Genomic DNA, 20,569 nt, shown 5'->3' with positions numbered 1-20,569 from the left:
AGTCTGCTGGGACTCCTGATGTCACCTCCCCATGCTGCCAGCTCCCTCACCTCAGCCTGAGAGGTCCCGAGTAGGAAATTAGGGGCATAGATAGGGGGAGGTTACAAGCATATATTCAGGTTATTCTGCAGAATGCCCTTAAGAATTATTTGATTTATTATTTTTTTTTGACAAGGTCTTGCTATGTATTTTAGGCTGGCCTTGAACTCACTGTGTAGCCTTGGCTGGCCTTGAACTCATGGCTATTCTCCTGCTTTAGCCTTTGGAGTGCTAGGATTATAGGCATGTGCCACTGCCCAACTTAAGAATTATTTGAGTTTGCATTGAAATAGTTCTACAAATATCATATCCATTACTTTGCCATTTTTGTTGCTATCTGTGCCTGTCTTGTGCTGGGTCTAGAGGTCATGGTATCTGAGGCTTCTTAGTTTCACAGTGTAGCCTGGCTTTGATTAATGTATCAATAAATGTTGGGCAGGTGAATAATGTCTCTCTCTCTCTCTCTCGTAGAAAATAAAAAGCAAGGTAAAGGTTCCAAAAGCTGCAAGAAGGTAAGTTGCCCTTCCCTTCAGGTGAGGTATGCCCATTATTGGGGATCAGGTCAGTAGATAATGGTTGAGTGGACACGAGTACTACAGTAGAATTAACATATCTGACGTTTTTCTCTTTCTGGGTGGCCAAGGCAGAGAATTGGCAGCAGTGTGTATTAAGTTCCCCACCAGAAGCCATATACTGCTTTGTGCTTGATTTACTTTGATAGGAATTATCACTCCCCCGCTTTTTGCTTGTGCTGAGTGAGGAACTTAGGGCCTTGTTGCGATGCTAGGCAAGCGCTCTACCACTGAACTACACTCCTAGCCCATCTGTCTTTACTTTTTAAACTAAGAAACTGCCTCAGTGAGAAAGTTCCTGCGTTCAAGGTAACATAGATAAGCCTTGGGCTGCTTTGATCCCCAAGTCCTTGTTTCTCAGGGAGAGGAGGGAAGCTAAAACATCATCTTAGGTTCCAGGTCCTGGATCTCCTGGGAAAGGTATGACCTGGAAATGGCTTGGGTTCTGAAATGTTAGTGTGGGTAAAGTTAACAAACACTCCAGAATCGCCTGCAGGTTTGCTTAAAACATAGACTGTTGGGTCCCACTCCATAGCTTGATTCAGAATGTCTGGTATGGTGTGGGATGATTTGTATTTCTTTTTCTTTCTCTTTCTCTTTCTCTCTTTCTTTCTCTTTCTCTTTCTCTTTCTCTTTCTCTTTCTCTTTCTTTCTCTTGACAAGTTCTCACTTTATATTTCAGGCTGCCTTTGAACTCATGGCCATCCTCCTGATTTAGCCTCCCAAGTGCTGAGACTATAGGCATATACTACCATGCCTGGCTAAATAATTTGTATTTCTTTGTAAAAGTTTTTAAATTTTTATTAGTACGTATTTGCAGTACATAATGATTTGCATTCATTGTGGGAATTGGTACATGTACATTAAACATCTCAATTCTTTTTTTCCCCCTTCCCTTTCATTCCTCTTTTTTAAAAAATTGGTTATTTTGCCAGCTTCAGGTTTCATTTATTTTATAAGTCCTTATAAAGTTATGGATTAACAGCTAGACTAACAGGTCAAAAAACATACAGAAATACATAAGACAGTTGTACGAAATCAGGGTACATTTTTAGATACATTGTCCATGCTGGATTATGATAACATTTTCTCTCTCTTTTTTTCCTATTATCTGTCTTTTATTTTGTACTTTATATATATTGGGTTTATCATATAAGAGAAACCATAGATAATTTGTATTTCTCACAAGTGCCCAGGTGATGCTGCTGCTGCCAAGGACCACACTTTGGGAATTACTTGCTTAGAAAGCTTTTCCTTTGGTCTTGGAAAACCTTTCCAGGAACCCTGCCACTGCTCCTAGAACCACTTCCCTAGAGTTCTGCAATCAGTCTGTGCCTGGCTAGGGGAGGGCGAGTCTGCCAGACAGGCATATCTCTGGGGATAGAGCCTTTTTTTGCCTGTTCTTTTCTTTCCCTTCAAAACTATCCTCTTCTGAACAACTTTAGGCCCTACCTGTCTGGGGGGTTGGATGAGTTCCATGGGTTCATGAGTTCTGTTTTATTTATTTTTTCTCTTATCTTGTAAACAGCCTACAAAGCAAAATGGAAAGAAAGCAACCGCCAGAGTGTCTTCCACTTCCCATTTTGTTCACTGCAATGATCACACCAGCCGGGAGGTGGCATTAAAGAAGAAGAGGGTGAGTTCTTTACATTGATTAGGAGAAAGTCCCTGGCTTCAATGCCCAGTCTGTGGAACTGTTGGTTGGAAGGGCAGCCACCAGAGTTGTGAGAATTCTTCAAACTGTGAATGTAGGAAGTGAGGCAGGTTATCTTGATAATAAATTTAGTGTCTGCTTACCTCTCCCTCACCTTCCAATCCATTGTCACCTGGCTTATATTCCCACTGCTGCACTGAAACCACTCCTCCTTGTCTCACTAGTGTATCACTCCTGTGAATAGTTTTCTTCCCTTATCAGTGGAATTTGTGGCTAGTTTCTTCCTTCATCTTAGCGGGATTCTCAGGATTTGAACCCATGTTTTCCTTGAAGCACTTGACTTTGACTTTGTCATCTCATTTTCCTAGCTGTCTCCTTCCATTGTGAACAGCCTTTTCCAGTTTCTTTAGCTGCTCTTTCCTCCTTTTTTTTTGTGATGGGGTCTTGCTATGTTTCCTAGACTCCTGGGATCAAGTGATTCTTTAACCCTGTATGGTCTTAAGTGGTTCCTTCTCCCTAGGATGCATTCTCTCTGCTTCACACATATTCTTATTATTTTTCTCTGCTATTCTGCCCTACTTTCATCTCTCTTTTTCTTCCTCTGAAACACTTTTATCTACTACTGTCCTCTTTACCCTCTCCCTGTACTCTCCTGTTCCTCCCAACTCCTGTGCAACACTGTTTCTTCTGTTTGTCACCCATTGCTCTCTTAGGCTGCAGACCCAGTCAGTTTATATTCTCAGTCTCTGTTTACTTGTTAGATTGAGGAGATAAGGGAGAAGCAGCAAGCTGCTCGGGAGCAAGAGAGACACAAACACAGGACCATTGAGAGCTACTGTCAGGATGTCCTGAAACGCCAGGAGGAGTTTGAACGCAAGGTAAAAGGGTAGCCTTTGCTCCTCAGTGGGACTGGTATGGGTTTGCCATTGCTGTGAGAAAAGGAAAGGGGAGATGTGAAATTGTTGAAGAAAAGAAAAGAATGAGTACAGAGAGGAAGGAAAATAGTAAGGACAGAGGGGAGAGGATGAGAGGGAAGTAAGGGCCATTTTTCAGCATTATCTGTGGCTGGACATCTCTGGAGAGGGCCTCTCCCAGGCTTGAACTTAAAGACGTCGAGTGGTAAGGGTAGGTATTCTGTGGGGAGAGGTATGACTAGGGGAGGGGACAGGGAGAGGGAATAAGGGTATAAAGGGAGGATTGAGACAGACAGGAGCATATATGGGGGATTTCGTCTTCCTTTTAGGCCTCCTTGCTGCCTTTCTGGCATCTGTTCTTGTCTCACACACAGAATATACACTTGCCAACTCATACTCCCTTCTCTGGCATGTGGTACAGATTTGCCTCCTCCCATTCCATGCCTCCCATAGATTTTTTCTTTTTTTTTGGTATATCCTTTTATTGGTACATTATATTGGTACATTATATTGGTACATTTTATTAGTACATTTTATTGGATATATATTGGTACATTATACATGTCATTATATTGTACACCTAAAATGTCCCATAGATTTTTCTTACAGCCCTTCTCCCATCCCTTTTTCACACACCCCTATGCACACTCAGGGCTCTGGCTGGTGTGCTAGCACACACACACATCCACATAGGCACACGTAGGCACCATGTGAGTATATCCACTTTTGTTCCAGTGCCCAGCTCTGTTGGTTGGTCAAAGCTGCTTTTAGGTGGGCTGAGACTCATGTGACTTACTCAGCCTTCTGTGCTTTCCAAAGCCCTGGCACTTTCTCACCTCCCTTTTCCCCCTGGACCATTCTTTTTTTTTTCTTTTAGGAGGAAGTTTTGCAGGAATTAAATCTGTTTCCTCAGTTGGATGACGAGGGCACAAGGAAGGCTTATTACAGGGAGTTTTGCAAGGTACAGGGATTCATTTCTTTTGTTGTTTTTTTGAGACAGGGTCTTGCTATGTAGTTCAGGCCGACCTTGAGCTCACTGTGTATTCTAGGATGGCCTTAAACTCAGGGCAATCCTCCTGTCTCAGCCTCCCGAGTGCTGGGATGACAGGTATGTGCCATCATGCTGGGCAGGAATTCATTTCTTAAGGCTTTTTGGGTGAGGGGGGGGGTCCCAGTCCATTTTCATTTCTTCTCCATTTTCTTTTTGCTGACTAAGCTGAAGACTTTTCTTTACTAGTCTGAGTAACTGCTACCCACTGTGTTCCCTGTTTTCATACTTTTGTCCTCTGCCCTGCAGGTAGTAGAATACTCTGATGTGATTCTGGAAGTCCTGGATGCCAGAGACCCATTGGGCTGCCGATGTTTCCAAATGGAAGAGGCTGTTTTGCAGGCAAAAGGCAACAAGAAGCTGGTCCTGGTTTTGAACAAAATTGGTAGGTGCTGGGCAGGATTGAGTAAGGCAGGGGAATGGGCCAAGTTTTCTTTCTTTTTTTTTTTTTTGAGACAGAGTCTCAATCTGTAATTCAGGCTGGCCTTGAACTTGCGGCAATCCTCCTGCCTTAGCCTCCTGAGTGCTGGAATTCTAGCCATGTACCACCATGCCTGGCAGGTCAGGCCTTCCTGAAAGATTAGCTTGAACCAGATTCTGAGACCCAGCAACTCAGTGGTACTCGTAACAGTCATTAAAGGTAGTAATTCTTGTTTCAGTTTTCCAAGTCAGGTATATTGTTTGAAGACTTATGGTATAGCCTGAGGTGGGAGTGGAGTACAAGCCTGTCTGCCTTTCAATCTCCTGTTCTTGCCATTTTGATCAATTCCTGTAACTGAAAAGCCTTGGAGAGCTCCTCTGTGCCCGAGGCTGGAACTCAGAATCTGACGCAGAAGAGCACATGGGCTCAGGGGTCACTCAAGTCTGAGTCTCATCCCACCTGTGCTGTTTTCTCTGAGATAGTGGACAAGTCATGTCACTTTTGAGAGCTCTTGTTTCTCTGTTAAATGGGCCATGGATGTCCCAACCTCAAAGGTTTATGAGAACTAATGATAAAGTGCTTGGTATGTGGTTAGTACTTGAGAAATGATAGCCATTCTTTGACAGTTATTTTTGACATTTGCCTCAGCATAGAGAAGGGATGGAACGTATAATCTTTGGGAAGCCTCTGGCTCCTGACTTGACAGGATGATGTCTGGGACCAAACAGCTAGTTTGTACATTTTTCCTGAGGGAATAGGTCCCCTTAGCGAGGGTCACTGGTCCTGTGGACCAGACTGTCCATTTTAACTCTAACCTAGGGACTAAACAGAGACTGAGAGGTCCAGTAGAGAGACTTGTTGGCAGGAGGTGGGCCTAGCCATGAGTGTGGGCAGATATATCTTTGAGAGAGACATGGGAGGTGATCTTCTTTACCAGCCCTATCTGTTCCTATTTTCCCAGACCTAGTTCCCAAGGAGGTTGTGGAGAAATGGCTAGATTACCTTCGGAATGAGCTACCAACTGTGGCTTTCAAGGCCAGCACCCAGCATCAGGTCAAAAACTTGGTAAGTCTGAGATCAGAAGCCTCTAGCCTCTTTGAGGGTAGCCAGAAGCCATGGGGTGGGGGGCGGTTTATAACTTGGACCAGGCCCTCTAGCTCTTTAGAGATTGAAGTTGGTCTTCAACTATGAGCTTTTTACTTTACTGGGGTGACTTCTTAATTTTAGTTTTACTTTATCCCTTCCTATATTATTCTTTGGGAAGCAGGTTTTGGTTTTGTTTTTTTCCATACTGGGGATCAAACTTGGGACCTTGTGCTTTCCAGGAGGTGTGGCACCACTGAGCTACATCCCCAGCCCTTATTTTGTTCTCATTTTTAGCTATAAGGATAATACATACTATTTATAGGAAACTTGGGGTTTTTTGTTTTGTTTTTTAGGAAATTTGGAAAATGTAGTTAACTACTTACTAACTTTAAAAATTATATAGCTATTAATTTTTCTCTTTAAAATAAGCCATACTACTTAATGGTATCATTAATATAGAAATACATTTTCATTATAAAATGTTAAAGCTTACAGAAACATTGGCTATTTCTAGGGAGAGAAATTGGGTACTGGGGACATTTTTTTCTACTTTGTACCATATATTACAGTTACTATTCTTTTTCATAGTTTTGGGGATGGACCCCAAGGGTTTGTGCATGCTAGGCAAGCTCTGTGTCACTGAGCCATGTCGCCAGCCTCTCGTTCCCAGTTTTTCTTTGTTATAACCACTGCTTCCATAAAACATCCTTGCATGCCTGCTTGGCAAGTGGGCAAGTGTTAGTATGGGTTAGGTACTGAGAGGTAGAGTGACTGGGTCAGACATAAGCTTTATTCATTATACATTTTCCTAGACACTAACAAATTGCCCTTCTGTTTATCCTCTCATTAGTGAAATAGATGAATGTATGTGAGGGCCTCTTTCTCTACATCCTTGCCAATACATAACATTATCATAACATTAAACTGTGTGCCTTTTGTAAGCACACCTATTTTTATTCCCACTGGCATGTTATTGATTCTCTCACAAATCAACATTTTCTGAACAGAAGTCTCCATATAAACAGGGTCAGTCTACAGTGAATTTATTCAGATAGCATTGAACTTTTAAGTTTTTGAGAAATACAATATCTCATTTACTATTTTGGCTTTTTTCTTTTGCTGTGTTGTGGTGGGGATCAAAGCCAGGGTCAGCATGTCTAAACATGCTAGACAAGCATTCTACCTGTGAGCTACACATCCCAGCCAAATATTTTTTCATTTGCCATTTTGATGGCAAGGATGTTGTAAACATTCTTTTTGAACAGTTATATTCCATTTGTTTTTCATCTTACAGATATACCTTTTGAACCTGTTTCTTATTGATTGATATTAAGATTCATTCCAACTTTGTGATATTAGAAATGATGGGGTGAGTGAGGGAAGAGGAAAAAGAGGAAGGATACTCTGGGCAGAGGAGATGGTGTCTGGAGTAAAGAGATGGAGGCCAGGATAGCCTTGTTCTGTGTGAGGAGTCAAAGGAAACTATGCTATCAGCCATGTACCATCTCATCCCTGCATAGGCAGGGAGGGCAGGTATCTCTGTACGTGAAGGCACTGAGGCCTGGGGAAGGGAAGTATACTTTGCCGGGAATAGGCTTTTGAGAGGTAGAGCTAGAACGCAAACCTGGCCTATATAGAGCCAAAATGCCATCTTGCCCCTTCATGTGAGGCAGGAGGCACATGTGTGACAGCAGAGAAGACTGGAGACATAAAGGTAGTGGAAGGGAATGGAGAAGTGGCAGGTCTTCAGAGCCTGTGTGAGAAGCCCTCCATTTCAGGCTGAGGAGCTCAGTGATCACAGAGAGGTCCTGAATGTTTTCCTGCAAGATGGAAATCTAGGTTCAGACCACATCTCTCATCTAGTGCCTCTTCTCTAATAGCATTCTCATTTCCCAGAATCGGTGCAGTGTGCCAGTAGAGCAAGCCCCTGAATCACTGCTGAAAAGCAAATCCTGCTTTGGAGCTGAAAACCTCATGAGGGTTCTGGGAAACTATTGCCGCCAGGGTGAAGTGCGTACCCACATCCGTGTGGGTGTCGTGGGTAAGGTTTGGTGAATGTCAGGCTCCTTCCTCAAGCAGGGACTGAATTGAGGAAAAGGATCCTGGGAAGATTGTGTTGCCTTTTGCGGGGAGAGGGGCATGGTTCAGGAAACATTTTGTGATTTGTACTTTGACTAGGTGGGCATAGGAAAGCATATTTGGAATCACCATTGTGGGTTTTTTTTTCTTTTTTGAGATAAGGTCTCACTGCGTAGTTCAAGCTGGCCTTAAGCCCACACGTGACCAGGCTGGCCTTGAACTTGTGGCAATCCTCCTGCCTCAGCCTCCCAAGTGCTGGGATTACAGGCATGTACCACTATGCCCAGCTCAGCCATTATGTATTGAGTGTTGGAGTCATGGACCAAATGCATGGTTCCAATTTTGGAGTCGCTATCATCTCATTCTCTCAGAGCTGAGGGAAAGAGATATGACCATCCCTGTTTTCACAGATGAGAACACTGGGGTCCAGAGAAGGGAAAAGGGATTTGTGGAGCTCAGTCCTGTGTGAAACAGGGCAGAGCTGAGGTTCAAACCTGGGCCTTTCTGGAATCCAGGATTCTGGGGGAGGGATCATATGGGGGAACAGAGAATTTGAAAGAGGTACAGACAGATTATCATGGTGAGAAAGTGAAGCTGAGAGAGACATATTGGAGAGAGAGCTGGACACTGAAAATTGTATAAATTTGCATACCTGAATAGACAAAGAGGAAGACAAAAAAAGAACAGGGAAGCCAGATGGCAGGGTTGGTAGAGAATGGAAAAAAAAAGACAGATTTAAATGACAGAGGTATAGAGGGGAAGGGAGAGCCCAAAGGGAGGATGTATTTAGAGAGATCTGCAAAGGGAGATACCAGAGGGATTGAGACACCCCATCTATGTTGATGTGAAGACATACATTGCCAAAGAAAGGTCATACATACAAAGGATAGATTTAGAGAGAGTTACATACAGAGGAACACACACAGACCCAGAGGAGGCATATCTTGAGACACAAACTCAAATAAAATGCATGCAGACCAAACCCTTTTTGGAGATATCACAACTCTGCTCCCTCAAAGCACATAGAGCCATAGAGAGACACATATTATATACCCAGGTACAGCACGACTCTGACACAAACCAGAGTTACAGAGAGAAACAAATAATACAGACATCTCTGATATATATCAGAGATGTCTGTATTATTTGTTTCTCTCTCTCTCTCTCTCTCTCTCTATATATATATATATATAGATATATATATATATATATATAGAGAGAGAGAGAGAGAGAGAGAGAGAAAGGAGTAGGGAGACAGAAAAAGACACAATGAAACATAAAGGGAACATGCACATAGAAAGATAAGCCCACAAAGAGGAGGAATGTGGTCAGAAAGAGATTGGCAGGAGTTAGCATAGAGGGAATTGCAAAGAGAGGAAGAGTTGGTGAGGTGGAGGGAATCAGAGAAAAAGGACAATGGCCAGAGTGAGAAAGATGTTTAGATATAGACATATACAGAGAGACAAAGAGATGCTAGAGAAATAGGCTGAATGAGAGAAAAAATAGAAAGCAGTTATATGTAGAATGAGAATGACAAACAGACACACAGGTAGAAGTATACGAAGGCTTGAAGGTCCCCAGGGTTCCCCATGGCATCTATGAAAGAGAGGTACACGTGTAAATTCGAGCACATGCAGACAGAGAACAGATAGAATGAGATTCAGAGAGAAAGAAACATATGAAGACATCCTTAGGCCTAGAGCAGCTCACAGGTGTCCAAATGCAAAAACATACCAGAGAAAAGACAAGCTGAGCTGGGCATGGTGGCACATGCCTGTAATTCCAACACTGGGGAGGCTGAGGCAAGAGGATTGCCTCGAGTTTGAGGCCAGCCTGGGCTACATAGTGAGTTCAAGGCCAGCCTGAACTATACAGTGGGGACCTATCTCAAAACCCAAAAAAGACAAGCTGCATGGAGAGACAGACTGGCAACTGTAGATGAGCCCCCTCTCCCAAGGGGAATTACACACCAGAATAGATGGTCCTCTGTTACATAGACATTTCTTGATTTCCACTTTCTGGTGGATCTTGTCTGTGAGGCCTTGCATCTTTAGGTTAGTTGTGGGTAGGAGATGAATGTCACATCTGGAGAGGACATGTCTACTCAGCGTGTTCACAAAAGGACAGGGGTAGAGAGGGCTTGGGGTTGCAGTCAGGGTCTAGGATGGGAATACAGAAGGCCAGGCTCTATTTTTGGCTCTCCATGGCCTGGTCATTGCTCCTGCCAGGGCCTTCCTCACTCAGGCTGGCGTAAATGTTCCTGTGTACCCTTTATGTCTTGAGTCATCTGCTGCTACTTTGCAGGACTCCCCAATGTTGGGAAGAGTAGCTTGATCAATAGCCTGAAGCGCAGCCGTGCATGCAGTGTGGGAGCTGTTCCTGGGGTCACCAAGTAAGCACCTGCCTACTCTCCCAATCTCCAACTCCTTGATACTACCTATCATCGCTCCTAACTCCCATACCTCAGGATCTGCCCTTTTCTTAATTTTGGACTATCTGATTCTTTGCTTGGACATGGGTGTTCCACTATGAATACTCATTTGCCTGGCATACCCTAGGTGTATGCCAGGTGCCATCCTAGCTTTTCCTCATTAGCTCCATGAAGCCTCCTAGCAAGTATGTAAGATTTGGCTACTTGTGATAGCTCTGTTACCTGGAGGAAGCAGCTGAAGCTCACAGAGTCAGAAGCTTGCCTGAGGTCCTACACCTTAGTCCCTCAGTCCCCAGTGGCAGAGGCTAGATTTTAGAATCAACCCTGGATCTTTAGGGTCCCAGAGGCCCCTGTTGCTACATCTCTCTACCTCGCCTATAAGAGACCCTCCACTCCTTTACCTCCTCCCAACCTCCCTAGGTCTAGCTTTTGTGACTAGATGCCAGATACATCCAGGCTTTCTTTTTAATCTCATGCCTAGATTCATGCAGGAGGTCTACTTGGACAAGTTTATCAGGCTGCTGGATGCCCCAGGCATTGTCCCAGGACCCAACTCAGAGGTGGGCACCATCCTGCGCAACTGTATCCATGTGCAGAAGCTGGCAGACCCTGTGACCCCAGTGGAGACTATTTTGCAGCACTGCAATCTGGAGGAGGTATGAGCCAGGGCCCCTGGTGGATGCCATACCTCACTCCAAGGTCCCTTTATTCTTCTTCATGACTTCTCTTCCTCTCTTCACCAGATTTCCAACTATTATGGTGTGTCTGGGTTCCAGACCACTGAGCAGTTTCTGACTGCAGTGGCCCACCGCTTGGGGAAGAAGAAAAAGGGAGGCTTGTATAGTCAGGAGCAGGCTGCCAAAGCTGTCTTGGCTGACTGGGTGAGGTAAGGAGGAGGCTGAGCATGAGGCTGGCTGGGAGTCTGGCTCTACAAGGGTTCATCTGTTCTTTGCAGCTGGTGGGGCAGCCTGACTTCCTTGGTCCAAGGGTGAGGGACAGCCAAGGCACCAGTGCATGTCTTACTGCATGCCCAGTGATTATCCAGCAGTTCAACCCATTGTTGTTCAGAGCCACTGTCTGGATTTTTTTTTTAATTTTAATTTTTATTAGTACATGCTTGCAGTACATAATGATTAGGTTCTCCATGGGGAGTTGGTCCACGTATATAATACATCTTAATTCTTGTTATGTCCCCTTCCCCCTTATCTGGATTTTTTGGTCCCTTGCCATTTCTTGCTTGCCACTTTATCCTCTTTTTGGTTGGTCATTTGTTCTTTCATTGACATCACGACTGTCTTCTTCCACCTCCCAATGCAGTGGGAAGATCAGCTTCTATATACCACCACCACCTACACACACTCTGCCTACCCATCTCAGTGCTGAGATTGTTAAGGAGATGACTGAGGTCTTTGACATTGAGGATACTGAGCAGGCCAATGAAGATACCATGGAATGTAAGTGTGGACGGGTAGGTACACCTGGTCTTGTCCTAGCAGAGCCACACAGATCTGACCTGATGGCAGATCCCACATTTTTTTTTTTTTTTGGTACCGGGGATCGAACTCGGGTCCTTGCGCTTGCGCAGCAGGCAGCGAAACCACTGAGCTAAATCCCCGGCCCTGATCCCACATTTGATCTCCCTTTTCCTGGCCCTATGTCTTGGTCACTTTCTTGTCACTGGGACACAATACCTGACAATGACAGCTTAAATGAGGAAAGGTTTGTTTTAGCTTAGTTTATAGAGGTTTCAATCCATAGGCTGCCTCCAAGGCAGGGCAGCATGGCAGAGGGACATGGCAGAAAAGAAATAGCTCATGGCATAGTAGCAAGAAGAAGAGAAAGAGAGATCAGGGAGGAGGGAAGGAGATATACTCTTTCATGTTATGCCCCAGTCACCCAACTCTTCTAACCAGGGTTTACCTTCGAAATATCATATTTAGCTGTAAACTCATCAGTGGACTAATTGGTGAATATCACACCTCCATTATCCAGGGACCTCCTCAAAGCCCTATCTGTGAATGCATGAGGCTCTGGGGGGACACCTAGATATAAACTGTAACACTGTTTGGGCTTTGGACAAGTTTAACCAACTCTAACCTTAATTTATCCTGCAAGGTAGAGAATTCTAAACTGGGCCATGGGGATGGTAGTGATACTGGCTCTGAACTTTTGGTAGATAGGAAAGAAATCAGCAAAGTATCTGGGACCCTTTAAGGTGCTTTGGAAATAGGAGGCTCTATCCCTATCTTTTGGGACGTAGAGTGGATTGAAATGTTCCTTTCAGAAATCCTTTCTCCAGTGTTGCCCTAGGCTTTTTCACAGCCATTTCAAATGCATTCCTAGATTTTTGCTCTTTATTCCCATTGGCCTGTGAGGTATCTAAGTCACAAAAAGGTGATATTTGCCAAAAGTCACCTAGTCAGTGGTGGGCAAAGGTGGTCTTGGAACTAGCTCTCCTATCCTTTTGTCTGAAACTCCTGGCTTAGAATAGCTAGGTGGTAAAAAGTGTGAACTGCTTATATTCGAATCCTAAGCTTTGTTCTACATGAGCTTTGTAATGATGAACAAATTACTTCAGTTCTCCATGTCTCAATGATGTCATCTGAAAAGTGGATACAATAGCACCTACTTGCTAGGGTAATTGTGAAGATTTTAATACTCGATACCCAAAGCTGAAGGAGGAAAGGTTTATTTTGGCTCACAGTTTGTAGAGGTTTCAGTCTATAGTTAGCTGACTGCAAGGCAGGGTGGCATGGCAGAGGGGCATCGCAGAGGACAAATAGCCCATGGCAAAGCGGGGAACCCAGAAGGCAAGGACCACAACAGCCCTCTTTCTGTCCCTTATATTCCATCCAGGCTACCTGCCCTTAGGGTGGGTAACACTCACACCCGGGCTGGGGCACCCTTAATCCCAACATCACACACCCCAGATTCAGCCACCTCTGAAAAGCTCCACCTATGACCACAAGAGGCCTAAGGAGGGATGCAGGGGAACATTTTAGATATAAGCCATAACGAGAGGCAAATGTTGTAGCCCAGTGGTAGAGCTTGTTCATAGCATGCATAAGGACCTGGGTTTGATCCTCAGCACCAAAAAAAAAAAAAAATAGTAAAAGACACATAGAACAACAGTGCCTGACATAGTAAATGAATGCTCAGTAAATGTTAGCTGTTACTAAGATCGTAACTGGGATATATAGAGGAGGTGAAAATGTTTCTTCCCTTCAGACACTATGTTCTACAGTCCTGGCTTATAGCTCCTGCTTCTTTTTCCATCCTGTCCATGCAGAGTACCTAGTGCTCTCTGGGTCTATTTGTAGATACTCTAGGGTAGTTAAAGTCCTAGCTGTTCTAGCTTCTAGTTTGTTTCTCTTGAGGGCCCCCGTTTTCCTTCTCTGGATCTTCTAGTGTCCTTGGATTACAAATGAGGACTTATCTACTTCCTAGTTTATTCCTTATGTGGCTTCAGGGATGTCAGCCCTCTTTCTGAACCTTAATTTCTACTTATATCAGATGGGCAGTTGAGAGGGATTGGAGCTCCTCTTAGGATGATGCTTGACCTTGACCATAACTGAGAATGCATTTTGGGAAATTGAGAAGGAGGTTGGGGAAGAGGTTAATGGTGAAGGATTTCTGTAGGGGTTGGTCCTAGTGCTGGATCTTGAAGGGAGAGTAGGCATTAGGAGTCTCAGGAAAGGGGATGGGGACAGAGTTGTAGAGGCTGGTGTGTGGAACAAGGCATTGGGTATATCTGAGGGTTGTAGTGGAGGATAGCTCTGTGCAAGGGGCCAGAGGAAAGAAGAGTCCTGATCTTAGGGAGGGAATCCTAGAGGTTGCCATTTATAGAGCAGCATCAAAGTCAGGCCAGAGCATTGTAGGTGCCCTCTGCCATATCTCACAGCAGCCACATGTGAATATGGCTTGTGGAATTCTGATTTCTCAGATAAGCAAGCTGAGGCTCCAAGATCAGTTCTCAGCAGGCAAGTGTCCATTTATAAAACTCATGCTTTTAATCTTTTGCTAGCCTCTCAGTGGAAAGAAAAAGCCACCTCCCTGCTTACTCCCCCCTGGGCAGCACCCACATGTCCTATCTGCTGAGGCCTGACCAGGAGGTGGCAGTAAGGGAGCTAACCAGAGCCCTGACGGTGTTGGTTGTATTAAAGGCTTGGCCACAGGAGAGTCTGATGAGCTGTTGGGTGACATAGACGTGCTTGAAATGGAGATCAAGAGGCTGCATTCTCCAGTGATGAAAATAGCAGATGCCATTGAAAATAAAACCACCATATATCAGGTACCTATCCGTATTCTTCATGGTAACCCTGTCTTCCACCCAGGGTTCTGACAGTTGGTCAGTCCGCCCAGCTGTCATAGGCAGTGAGGTATATGTGAGTGGGACACACTCTGTGCGCTCCTGGATGCCTGAGCCGGTGTGTTCTTTTCCAAACAAGGACATGTCCAGGGAGGAGGTATAATCTTTTAAGCAAGTTTCTTAGCCCCGATTCCAGCATAGAATAAGTATCACTATCTAACCACTTAGTTGTTCAAGTTGCAAACTACTCTTCCCTTGACTAGTATCTAAGATTCCATATACTGTACCTGTGATAGTGAACCTTTTAGAGACAAGTATCCAAACTGTAACCCAAAACACACTTGTTTATCACAAAGTGCCAACACTGCAGTTAAACCTGAATACTGAGGTTTTAGTTTAGAAAAAACAACCCATACATTAACATCTTTTGTCTTAAAAGGAAAGTAACACAGGTGCTGTAGGTTCACCACCACTGCCATATATACTGTCAGTCAGTCTCATGACTTCTTCCTCCTACATCTCCTGAAAAGCTGTCAATTTCTTTTTATCTCTATCATGCCCACAACCCTAGAATAAGCTTCTAATCCTCAACTCACTTGGACACATGTCCCATGGTTTCTAAGGCCCATTCTGATCATGTTACCTCCGCTGCTGAGAATCCTTTCATGGCTCCCCACCACCTACAGGATGAAGTCTATATGTCTGAAGCCTATTATATAAGATCTGCATGGCATGATAGGACTCCAGGTTTTTTTTTCCAGCCTCTTCTGCTTGTTCCCCTATTTCTGTCCTTCACAAGTTCACATTTTATTTAGTAGATCTCAGACATAGACATCTGCACTATGATAGAGGCATATGGGATACTGGTGGGTCATGGAAACAGAAGTTGGGACAGCATGGATTTGAGAGCCCTAACCTATATCACTTGTGGATCAGGGATGCCTTGGTTGAGCTTCATCTTAAAGGCTGAGTTCTCTGGGCAGGGACTCAGCCTGTGCACATGATAAGGCCTGAAAGAGTGAGTGTAGCGTTAATGGAGAATTTGCTAGTGGTGTGAGATTGGGAGGTGGGAGAAGATGAGTGTGGAATCAGATCACAGAAGGCCTGGAGTTGGACTTTAAACCATAAATAGGAAAACACTAAAAGTCAGGTTTTTTTTTCTGAGTCAAAGGATTTTTTTTCTGTTTTGCTGATTAAAATTTTTGCTTTTTTTCTAGGTAATACGTATACATGGTTTAAAATTTAAAAGATACTAAAGGGTATGCAGTGAAAAGTAAGTCTTTCTCCTACTTCTGTCTCCCATCTACCCTTTCCCTTCCTTGGAGGCAGTCACTATCAGCAGACTTACATTTTCTTTCATGGATAGTATTTATATATACACGTATATATATGCAAATAGCTGAAAATAACTATTTTAATTCAAATAGGAGCATGCCGTTCATATTGTTCTCACTTTGTTTCTCTCACAGATTGATCTTGGAGATCATTTCACCTGATTACATCAAGAGTTGTCTTTTAATTTTTCATGACTACATAATACCTGGAAGAGGTTTTGAACCCAGCATCTTTACACTGAGCTACATCCCTCACTCTGTCTGTCTGTCTATCTTTACCTATCTATTTTTTTTTTTTTTGGTACTGGGAATCCATGCTTGCCAGGTAGCACTGTACTGCTGAGCTACATCCCCAGCCCTTCTATCTATCTATTTTGATACAGGATATCGCTAAGTCACCAAATTGCCCAGACTGGACTGGAACTTGGGATCCTTTTGCCTTTGCCTCCCAGAGTGCTGGGACGACAGGCATGTACCACGATGCCCGTATTTGAAGGGTTTCTTAATGGTCAGGTTTATATATTAGAACTATCACTCGGAAAGAAAGGGGCCAGGGTGGGTGCAGGGAGTCCTGGGAGGAAGCTACAACCTCTACAGCCTCAAGAAAAGGTGAGATCTTAATTGGACCGTGGCAGGTCCTCACATAGTTTCAGAGGTTTCCATATTGCTTAAAGGAAAAATCAGTATAAAGTTGTGTGTTTAAGATTACCTCCCTTAATGATATTTTTCACTCAGCCCGTAAGACCCTGGATATGTAACTTTTCCTCAGAACCTTGTAAGTATTTCCCCTTTCTATACTGTAAGTTCCAAACTCAGTTCAAGGCTCCCAGGAGGGCTACCTCATTACCCAACTGCAGGAGACACCTTTTTAGTTATACAGTATTGTGAATGGTGCCCCTGCTCCCAATTCCAGAATGATATAATATGTAGCTTTGCTCAAACTTGCCCCATCATGTTTTTCCCCACTACAGTATAGTACATGGTCTTATGCATGGGTTCAGGAGCCAGACTCCTTAGGTTCTTACTACTTCACTGTTTACTAGTTAGTGACCTTAGGGTCCTTGTTAGCTTTGTTAACAAGGATTAAATTAATTAATATGTACAAAGGAGTTAATACAATCACATAATGTTTAACAGGGTTATGTTCTGAGAGGTGCATCAGGCAAATTCATTATTGTGTAAATAACCTAGAGTGTGCTCAAACAAACTAAATTGGCTATGATAGACAGTGTAATCTCATGAGACTACCATTGTTTATGTGATGCATCGTTCCCTGACCATCTTTATGTGGCACATTACTACATATCTACCTATATGTATATGTTTGTGTGTATGTCTATATATGTATGCACATATATACTCAAATATATGTATATATTTAGAATGGTACCTGCACACTGTAAATTTTCTGTTAATACTGGCTTTTACTGCTCACATACACTCTTCACTCCTGCCAAACACACTTTTTGATGCCCAACAATGCTTTGTTCTTTTTCAGTGTTCAGTCAGGAATGACCCTCCCCATTAGTGGTATGTTGACCACCACCATTGCCCCCAACCTCTTAGTCACTCATCCTTTGTGTCCCTATTGGGCAGATACCATCTTCTAACTTGTGAGATAGATTGTTGTACCCTTTTTTTAGTTTTTATTTCTTGGTTTTTTGAGATAGGATCTTGCTCTGTGTTATAGGCTGGCCTTGAACTCATGGTATAGCCTATGCTGGTCTCAAACTCAAGGCCGTCCTCCTGTCTCAGCCTCTCCACTGGTGGGATTACAAGTGTATATCATTGCACCCAGCTCTTTGTCCTCTTTAGTCTGCTTGCTTCCTGAAGGTGGAACTGAATCTGACTCATTTTTGTGTCTATTCTCATTGTCTCACACAGCTGGGCACAAAATGGGTTTCAGAAAATAATTCTTAAATTGAGTTAGACCTTGAGGGATCACTTAAGTGAAGAATTATTGTAATACCAGTTGTGATTGATCAAATAACCCTACTTTGTCAATTAAATTTTTTGTAAAAGCCATGCAAGCTACCAGTTATCTACCTCCATTTAACAGATGAGCAAACTGAGGCTGACAGGCTAAGTACCTGCAAGTATATGGCACAGCCAGAACTGGATCCTAGTTCTGCATGGCTTCATGTTCCTTTTTCTTACCCAAGCCTGTCCTTGCCTCCTCTGCAGAAGTCTTTGGAGGTCCTCTGGAAGTCAAGACCTCACCGTTATCCTCTTTTCTCTCCCCAGAGTGGAGACCTTACAGGGTATCGCACCAATCCAAACTGTTATCAGGTGGGGTGGGCTAAACACAATGTGGACCACCACCACTCCAAGAACAGTAGCGTTGGAGAGGTCAGCTCAGTGGACCGCCGTCCAGTTCTGCAGAGGATTATGGAGACAGACCCCCTGCAACAGGGCCAGGTTCTGGCATCCGCCCTGAAGAATAAGAAGAAGATGCAGAAGCGTACAGGTGGGAGTACCTAACTACCACTGTGCTCTGAGAAGGGCCTGCCTGGATTAGGGGCACCAAATTAACATCTTCCATGTGTAATTGCAGCCTAGGGTTGGGGGGCAAGATGGATTAGGAGGCTTAGCTACTAGCACAGTGGTTCTCAGACTCTAGCTTATATCAGAATCACCTGAATGGTTGTTAACACACAGATTTCTGGGCCTTACCTAAAGTTTCTAATTAAGTAGGTCAGTTGTAGGGCCTGAGCTGATGTTGTTCTTCTGAGGAACATACTTATAGAACAACTGCCTAGTCTGTGTATCATATAGACACGTTTATCAGGTGTTTTTTTTTTTTAATGGTGCTGGGGATTGAACACAGGGCCTTTGCACTGAAGCTACATTCCCAGCCCTTTTTAAAATTTTGAGACAGTCTTGCCAAGTTGCCCATGCTGCGCTTGAACTTCTGATTCTCCTGCCTCAGCCTCTCAGAGTGCTGGCATTATAGGCATGTGCTACTACTCCTAGCTCTTAATCTATCAGTATGCAGTAACGTCAGAATCCTAAAGGTTGTACAGTAAAATACCTCTCGCATCTACTAGTCATCCAGGCCTCTTTCCATAGAAAACCTGTTAGTTTCTTGTATCTCTTTCCTGAGAGATACCCACAAGCAAATACTTACATAGTAGTATCGCTTTGACCCTGTCAACCCTAAACTATTCCATGTTTCACAATTAGTCACTCTTGGACTGGCTCCAAACTGAGTCCTGGGAATCCAGGGATAAATTGTTCTTGAACTCCTACTCTTATTAGGGAGTGAGGAGAAGACAAAACAGATATTGATAGCATAGAGCAGTCACTTTGAAGAGAGCAAGCACTGAGAAGAAACCTAACCCAGCCTGGGATGGTGGTTAAATAGATGTGATCAGAGCAGGCTTCCTGGAGGAGATAGACTCTGAGGGAATCCAGAGGAACACTAGGGTGGTACAAGTGTTGAACATTTATATTCAAAGCTACTACTGCTGTGTTGCCCCTTCACTGAGAGCTTTATTTTGAGGGTAATGGTGGAATGCTACATTCAGCACAATAGGAGAAATGTGTTGTTTTGGTATTTGGAAGGATTGAAAATACTTGGAGCCACATGAGTCTTAAAACCTGGGATAGAACCTATGTTGGGATGATCACAGATAGACAACCTGTGGGGTTGAACAGTGGCTTTGAACATCCCACCAGTTGTACTGTTTAGTGTTTGGAGGGTAAGTGAGCCAGTATGGGAGCTTGGTACAGACAAACCTAGCTATAGACCACCTCTGGCAGGCCTTCTGTTGGCGATCCAATTACCAAAAGATTTGTATTTTACCATCTGCAGATAAAATTGCCAGCAAGCTCTCTGATTCCATGATGTCTATCCTCGACCTTTCTGGCAATGGTGATAACAGTGCTGGTGATTAATCCACTGATCTCACCCCTTTACCCCGCCCCAAGCCCTGGTTCCTGTGGGATACAGATGGAGTTTGGTTGTCTCTGAAGCACCTGTATAATAAAAGAATCTCTTCCATACTACGTGTCCTCTCCCTTCACTGTTTCCTCTATTCTCTCCAGAAGAAATAAAAAAAGAAGAAAAAAAAAAAGAAACAAAACCAAGAGCTAGAGCCACTAAGCCCAATACCTTTTATTTAATTCTTGCTATATTTTATGAGAGAGACATAAAATACCAGTAGAGCCCAGGTGCTAATATCTCCCACCCTCGATTCTGGTGTCCTGCCATGTAGGTTGGGCTGATCTGAGAGCTGATTTCCCACCAAACCCTCTTGGACAACTGAATGTAGAACTAGATGATAGACTGCTGATAGAACCTGGTGGTCCCTGGGTGGATGGTTTCTTTACCACTCTGCAAGAGATGTCAGTGCCAAGGCATTCCTGCAGTGGATTCCTGGTCATGTGTATTTCAAGTCCACAGGTCCTCACCTGGGTGGTGGAGGGGTGTTGAGGGAACAATGATGACATTTCTAATTTTGGAAGGGTCTGGGGTTAGGATAGTGGGAAGAAGAGGACAAGCTTGTCTAGTGCTGAAGTGTGGTAGGAGGTACCTTGATTGCATGAAGAGAAAACAAGGCTCTTGTTGGTAGGGAAGCTAGATACTTTAGGGGCAAGTCTTGTCTTGGTATTTCTGTGAATTTGGAGAAATCCCTTTAAAATACTCTGACTGGTCCCTTTGTGTGATCTTACCTTGACCG

General features: G+C 43.8%; 1 protein-coding gene across 13 annotated transcripts in view; it reads left to right on the top strand.

Moving 5' to 3' along the window:
- The window catches only part of Gnl3l (G protein nucleolar 3 like), a 119,473-nt gene that overhangs the window by 27,204 nt on the left and 71,700 nt on the right, over positions 1–20,569 (top strand). For 6 of the 13 annotated variants that reach the window (XR_015442381.1, XR_002391826.2, XR_002391824.2 and 3 more), the window contains 13 exons: positions 511–551; positions 2,140–2,247; positions 3,027–3,143; positions 4,057–4,140; positions 4,477–4,612; positions 5,610–5,713; positions 7,631–7,775; positions 10,118–10,205; positions 10,726–10,900; positions 10,988–11,130; positions 11,562–11,698; positions 14,408–14,535; positions 18,132–18,354. Coding sequence is in view for 5 of the 13 variants with exons in the window: in XM_087189635.1 (XP_087045761.1) it covers positions 511–551; positions 2,140–2,247; positions 3,027–3,143; positions 4,057–4,140; positions 4,477–4,612; positions 5,610–5,713; positions 7,631–7,775; positions 10,118–10,205; positions 10,726–10,900; positions 10,988–11,130; positions 11,562–11,698; positions 14,408–14,535; positions 18,132–18,354; positions 19,702–19,784 (1,712 nt within the window). In the remaining 8 variants the exon portion in view is untranslated. Of the gene's footprint in view, positions 1–510; positions 552–2,139; positions 2,248–3,026; positions 3,144–4,056; positions 4,141–4,476; positions 4,613–5,609; positions 5,714–7,630; positions 7,776–10,117; positions 10,206–10,725; positions 10,901–10,987; positions 11,131–11,561; positions 11,699–14,407; positions 14,536–15,770; positions 15,827–16,022; positions 18,355–19,701; positions 19,893–20,569 lie in introns of those variants that run through there. The other 7 variants (XM_087189635.1, XM_087189634.1, XR_002391828.2 and 4 more) reach the window with 5 other exon arrangements.

Source organism: Heterocephalus glaber, unplaced genomic scaffold (genome assembly GCF_053883595.1).
Source record: "Heterocephalus glaber isolate CG9 unplaced genomic scaffold, H.glaber_assembly_v1.0 deba00001545, whole genome shotgun sequence".
NCBI lineage: Eukaryota > Metazoa > Chordata > Mammalia > Rodentia > Bathyergidae > Heterocephalus > Heterocephalus glaber.
Note: the sequence above shows the minus strand (reverse complement) of the source record. Positions and strands in the feature narration are given on the sequence as shown.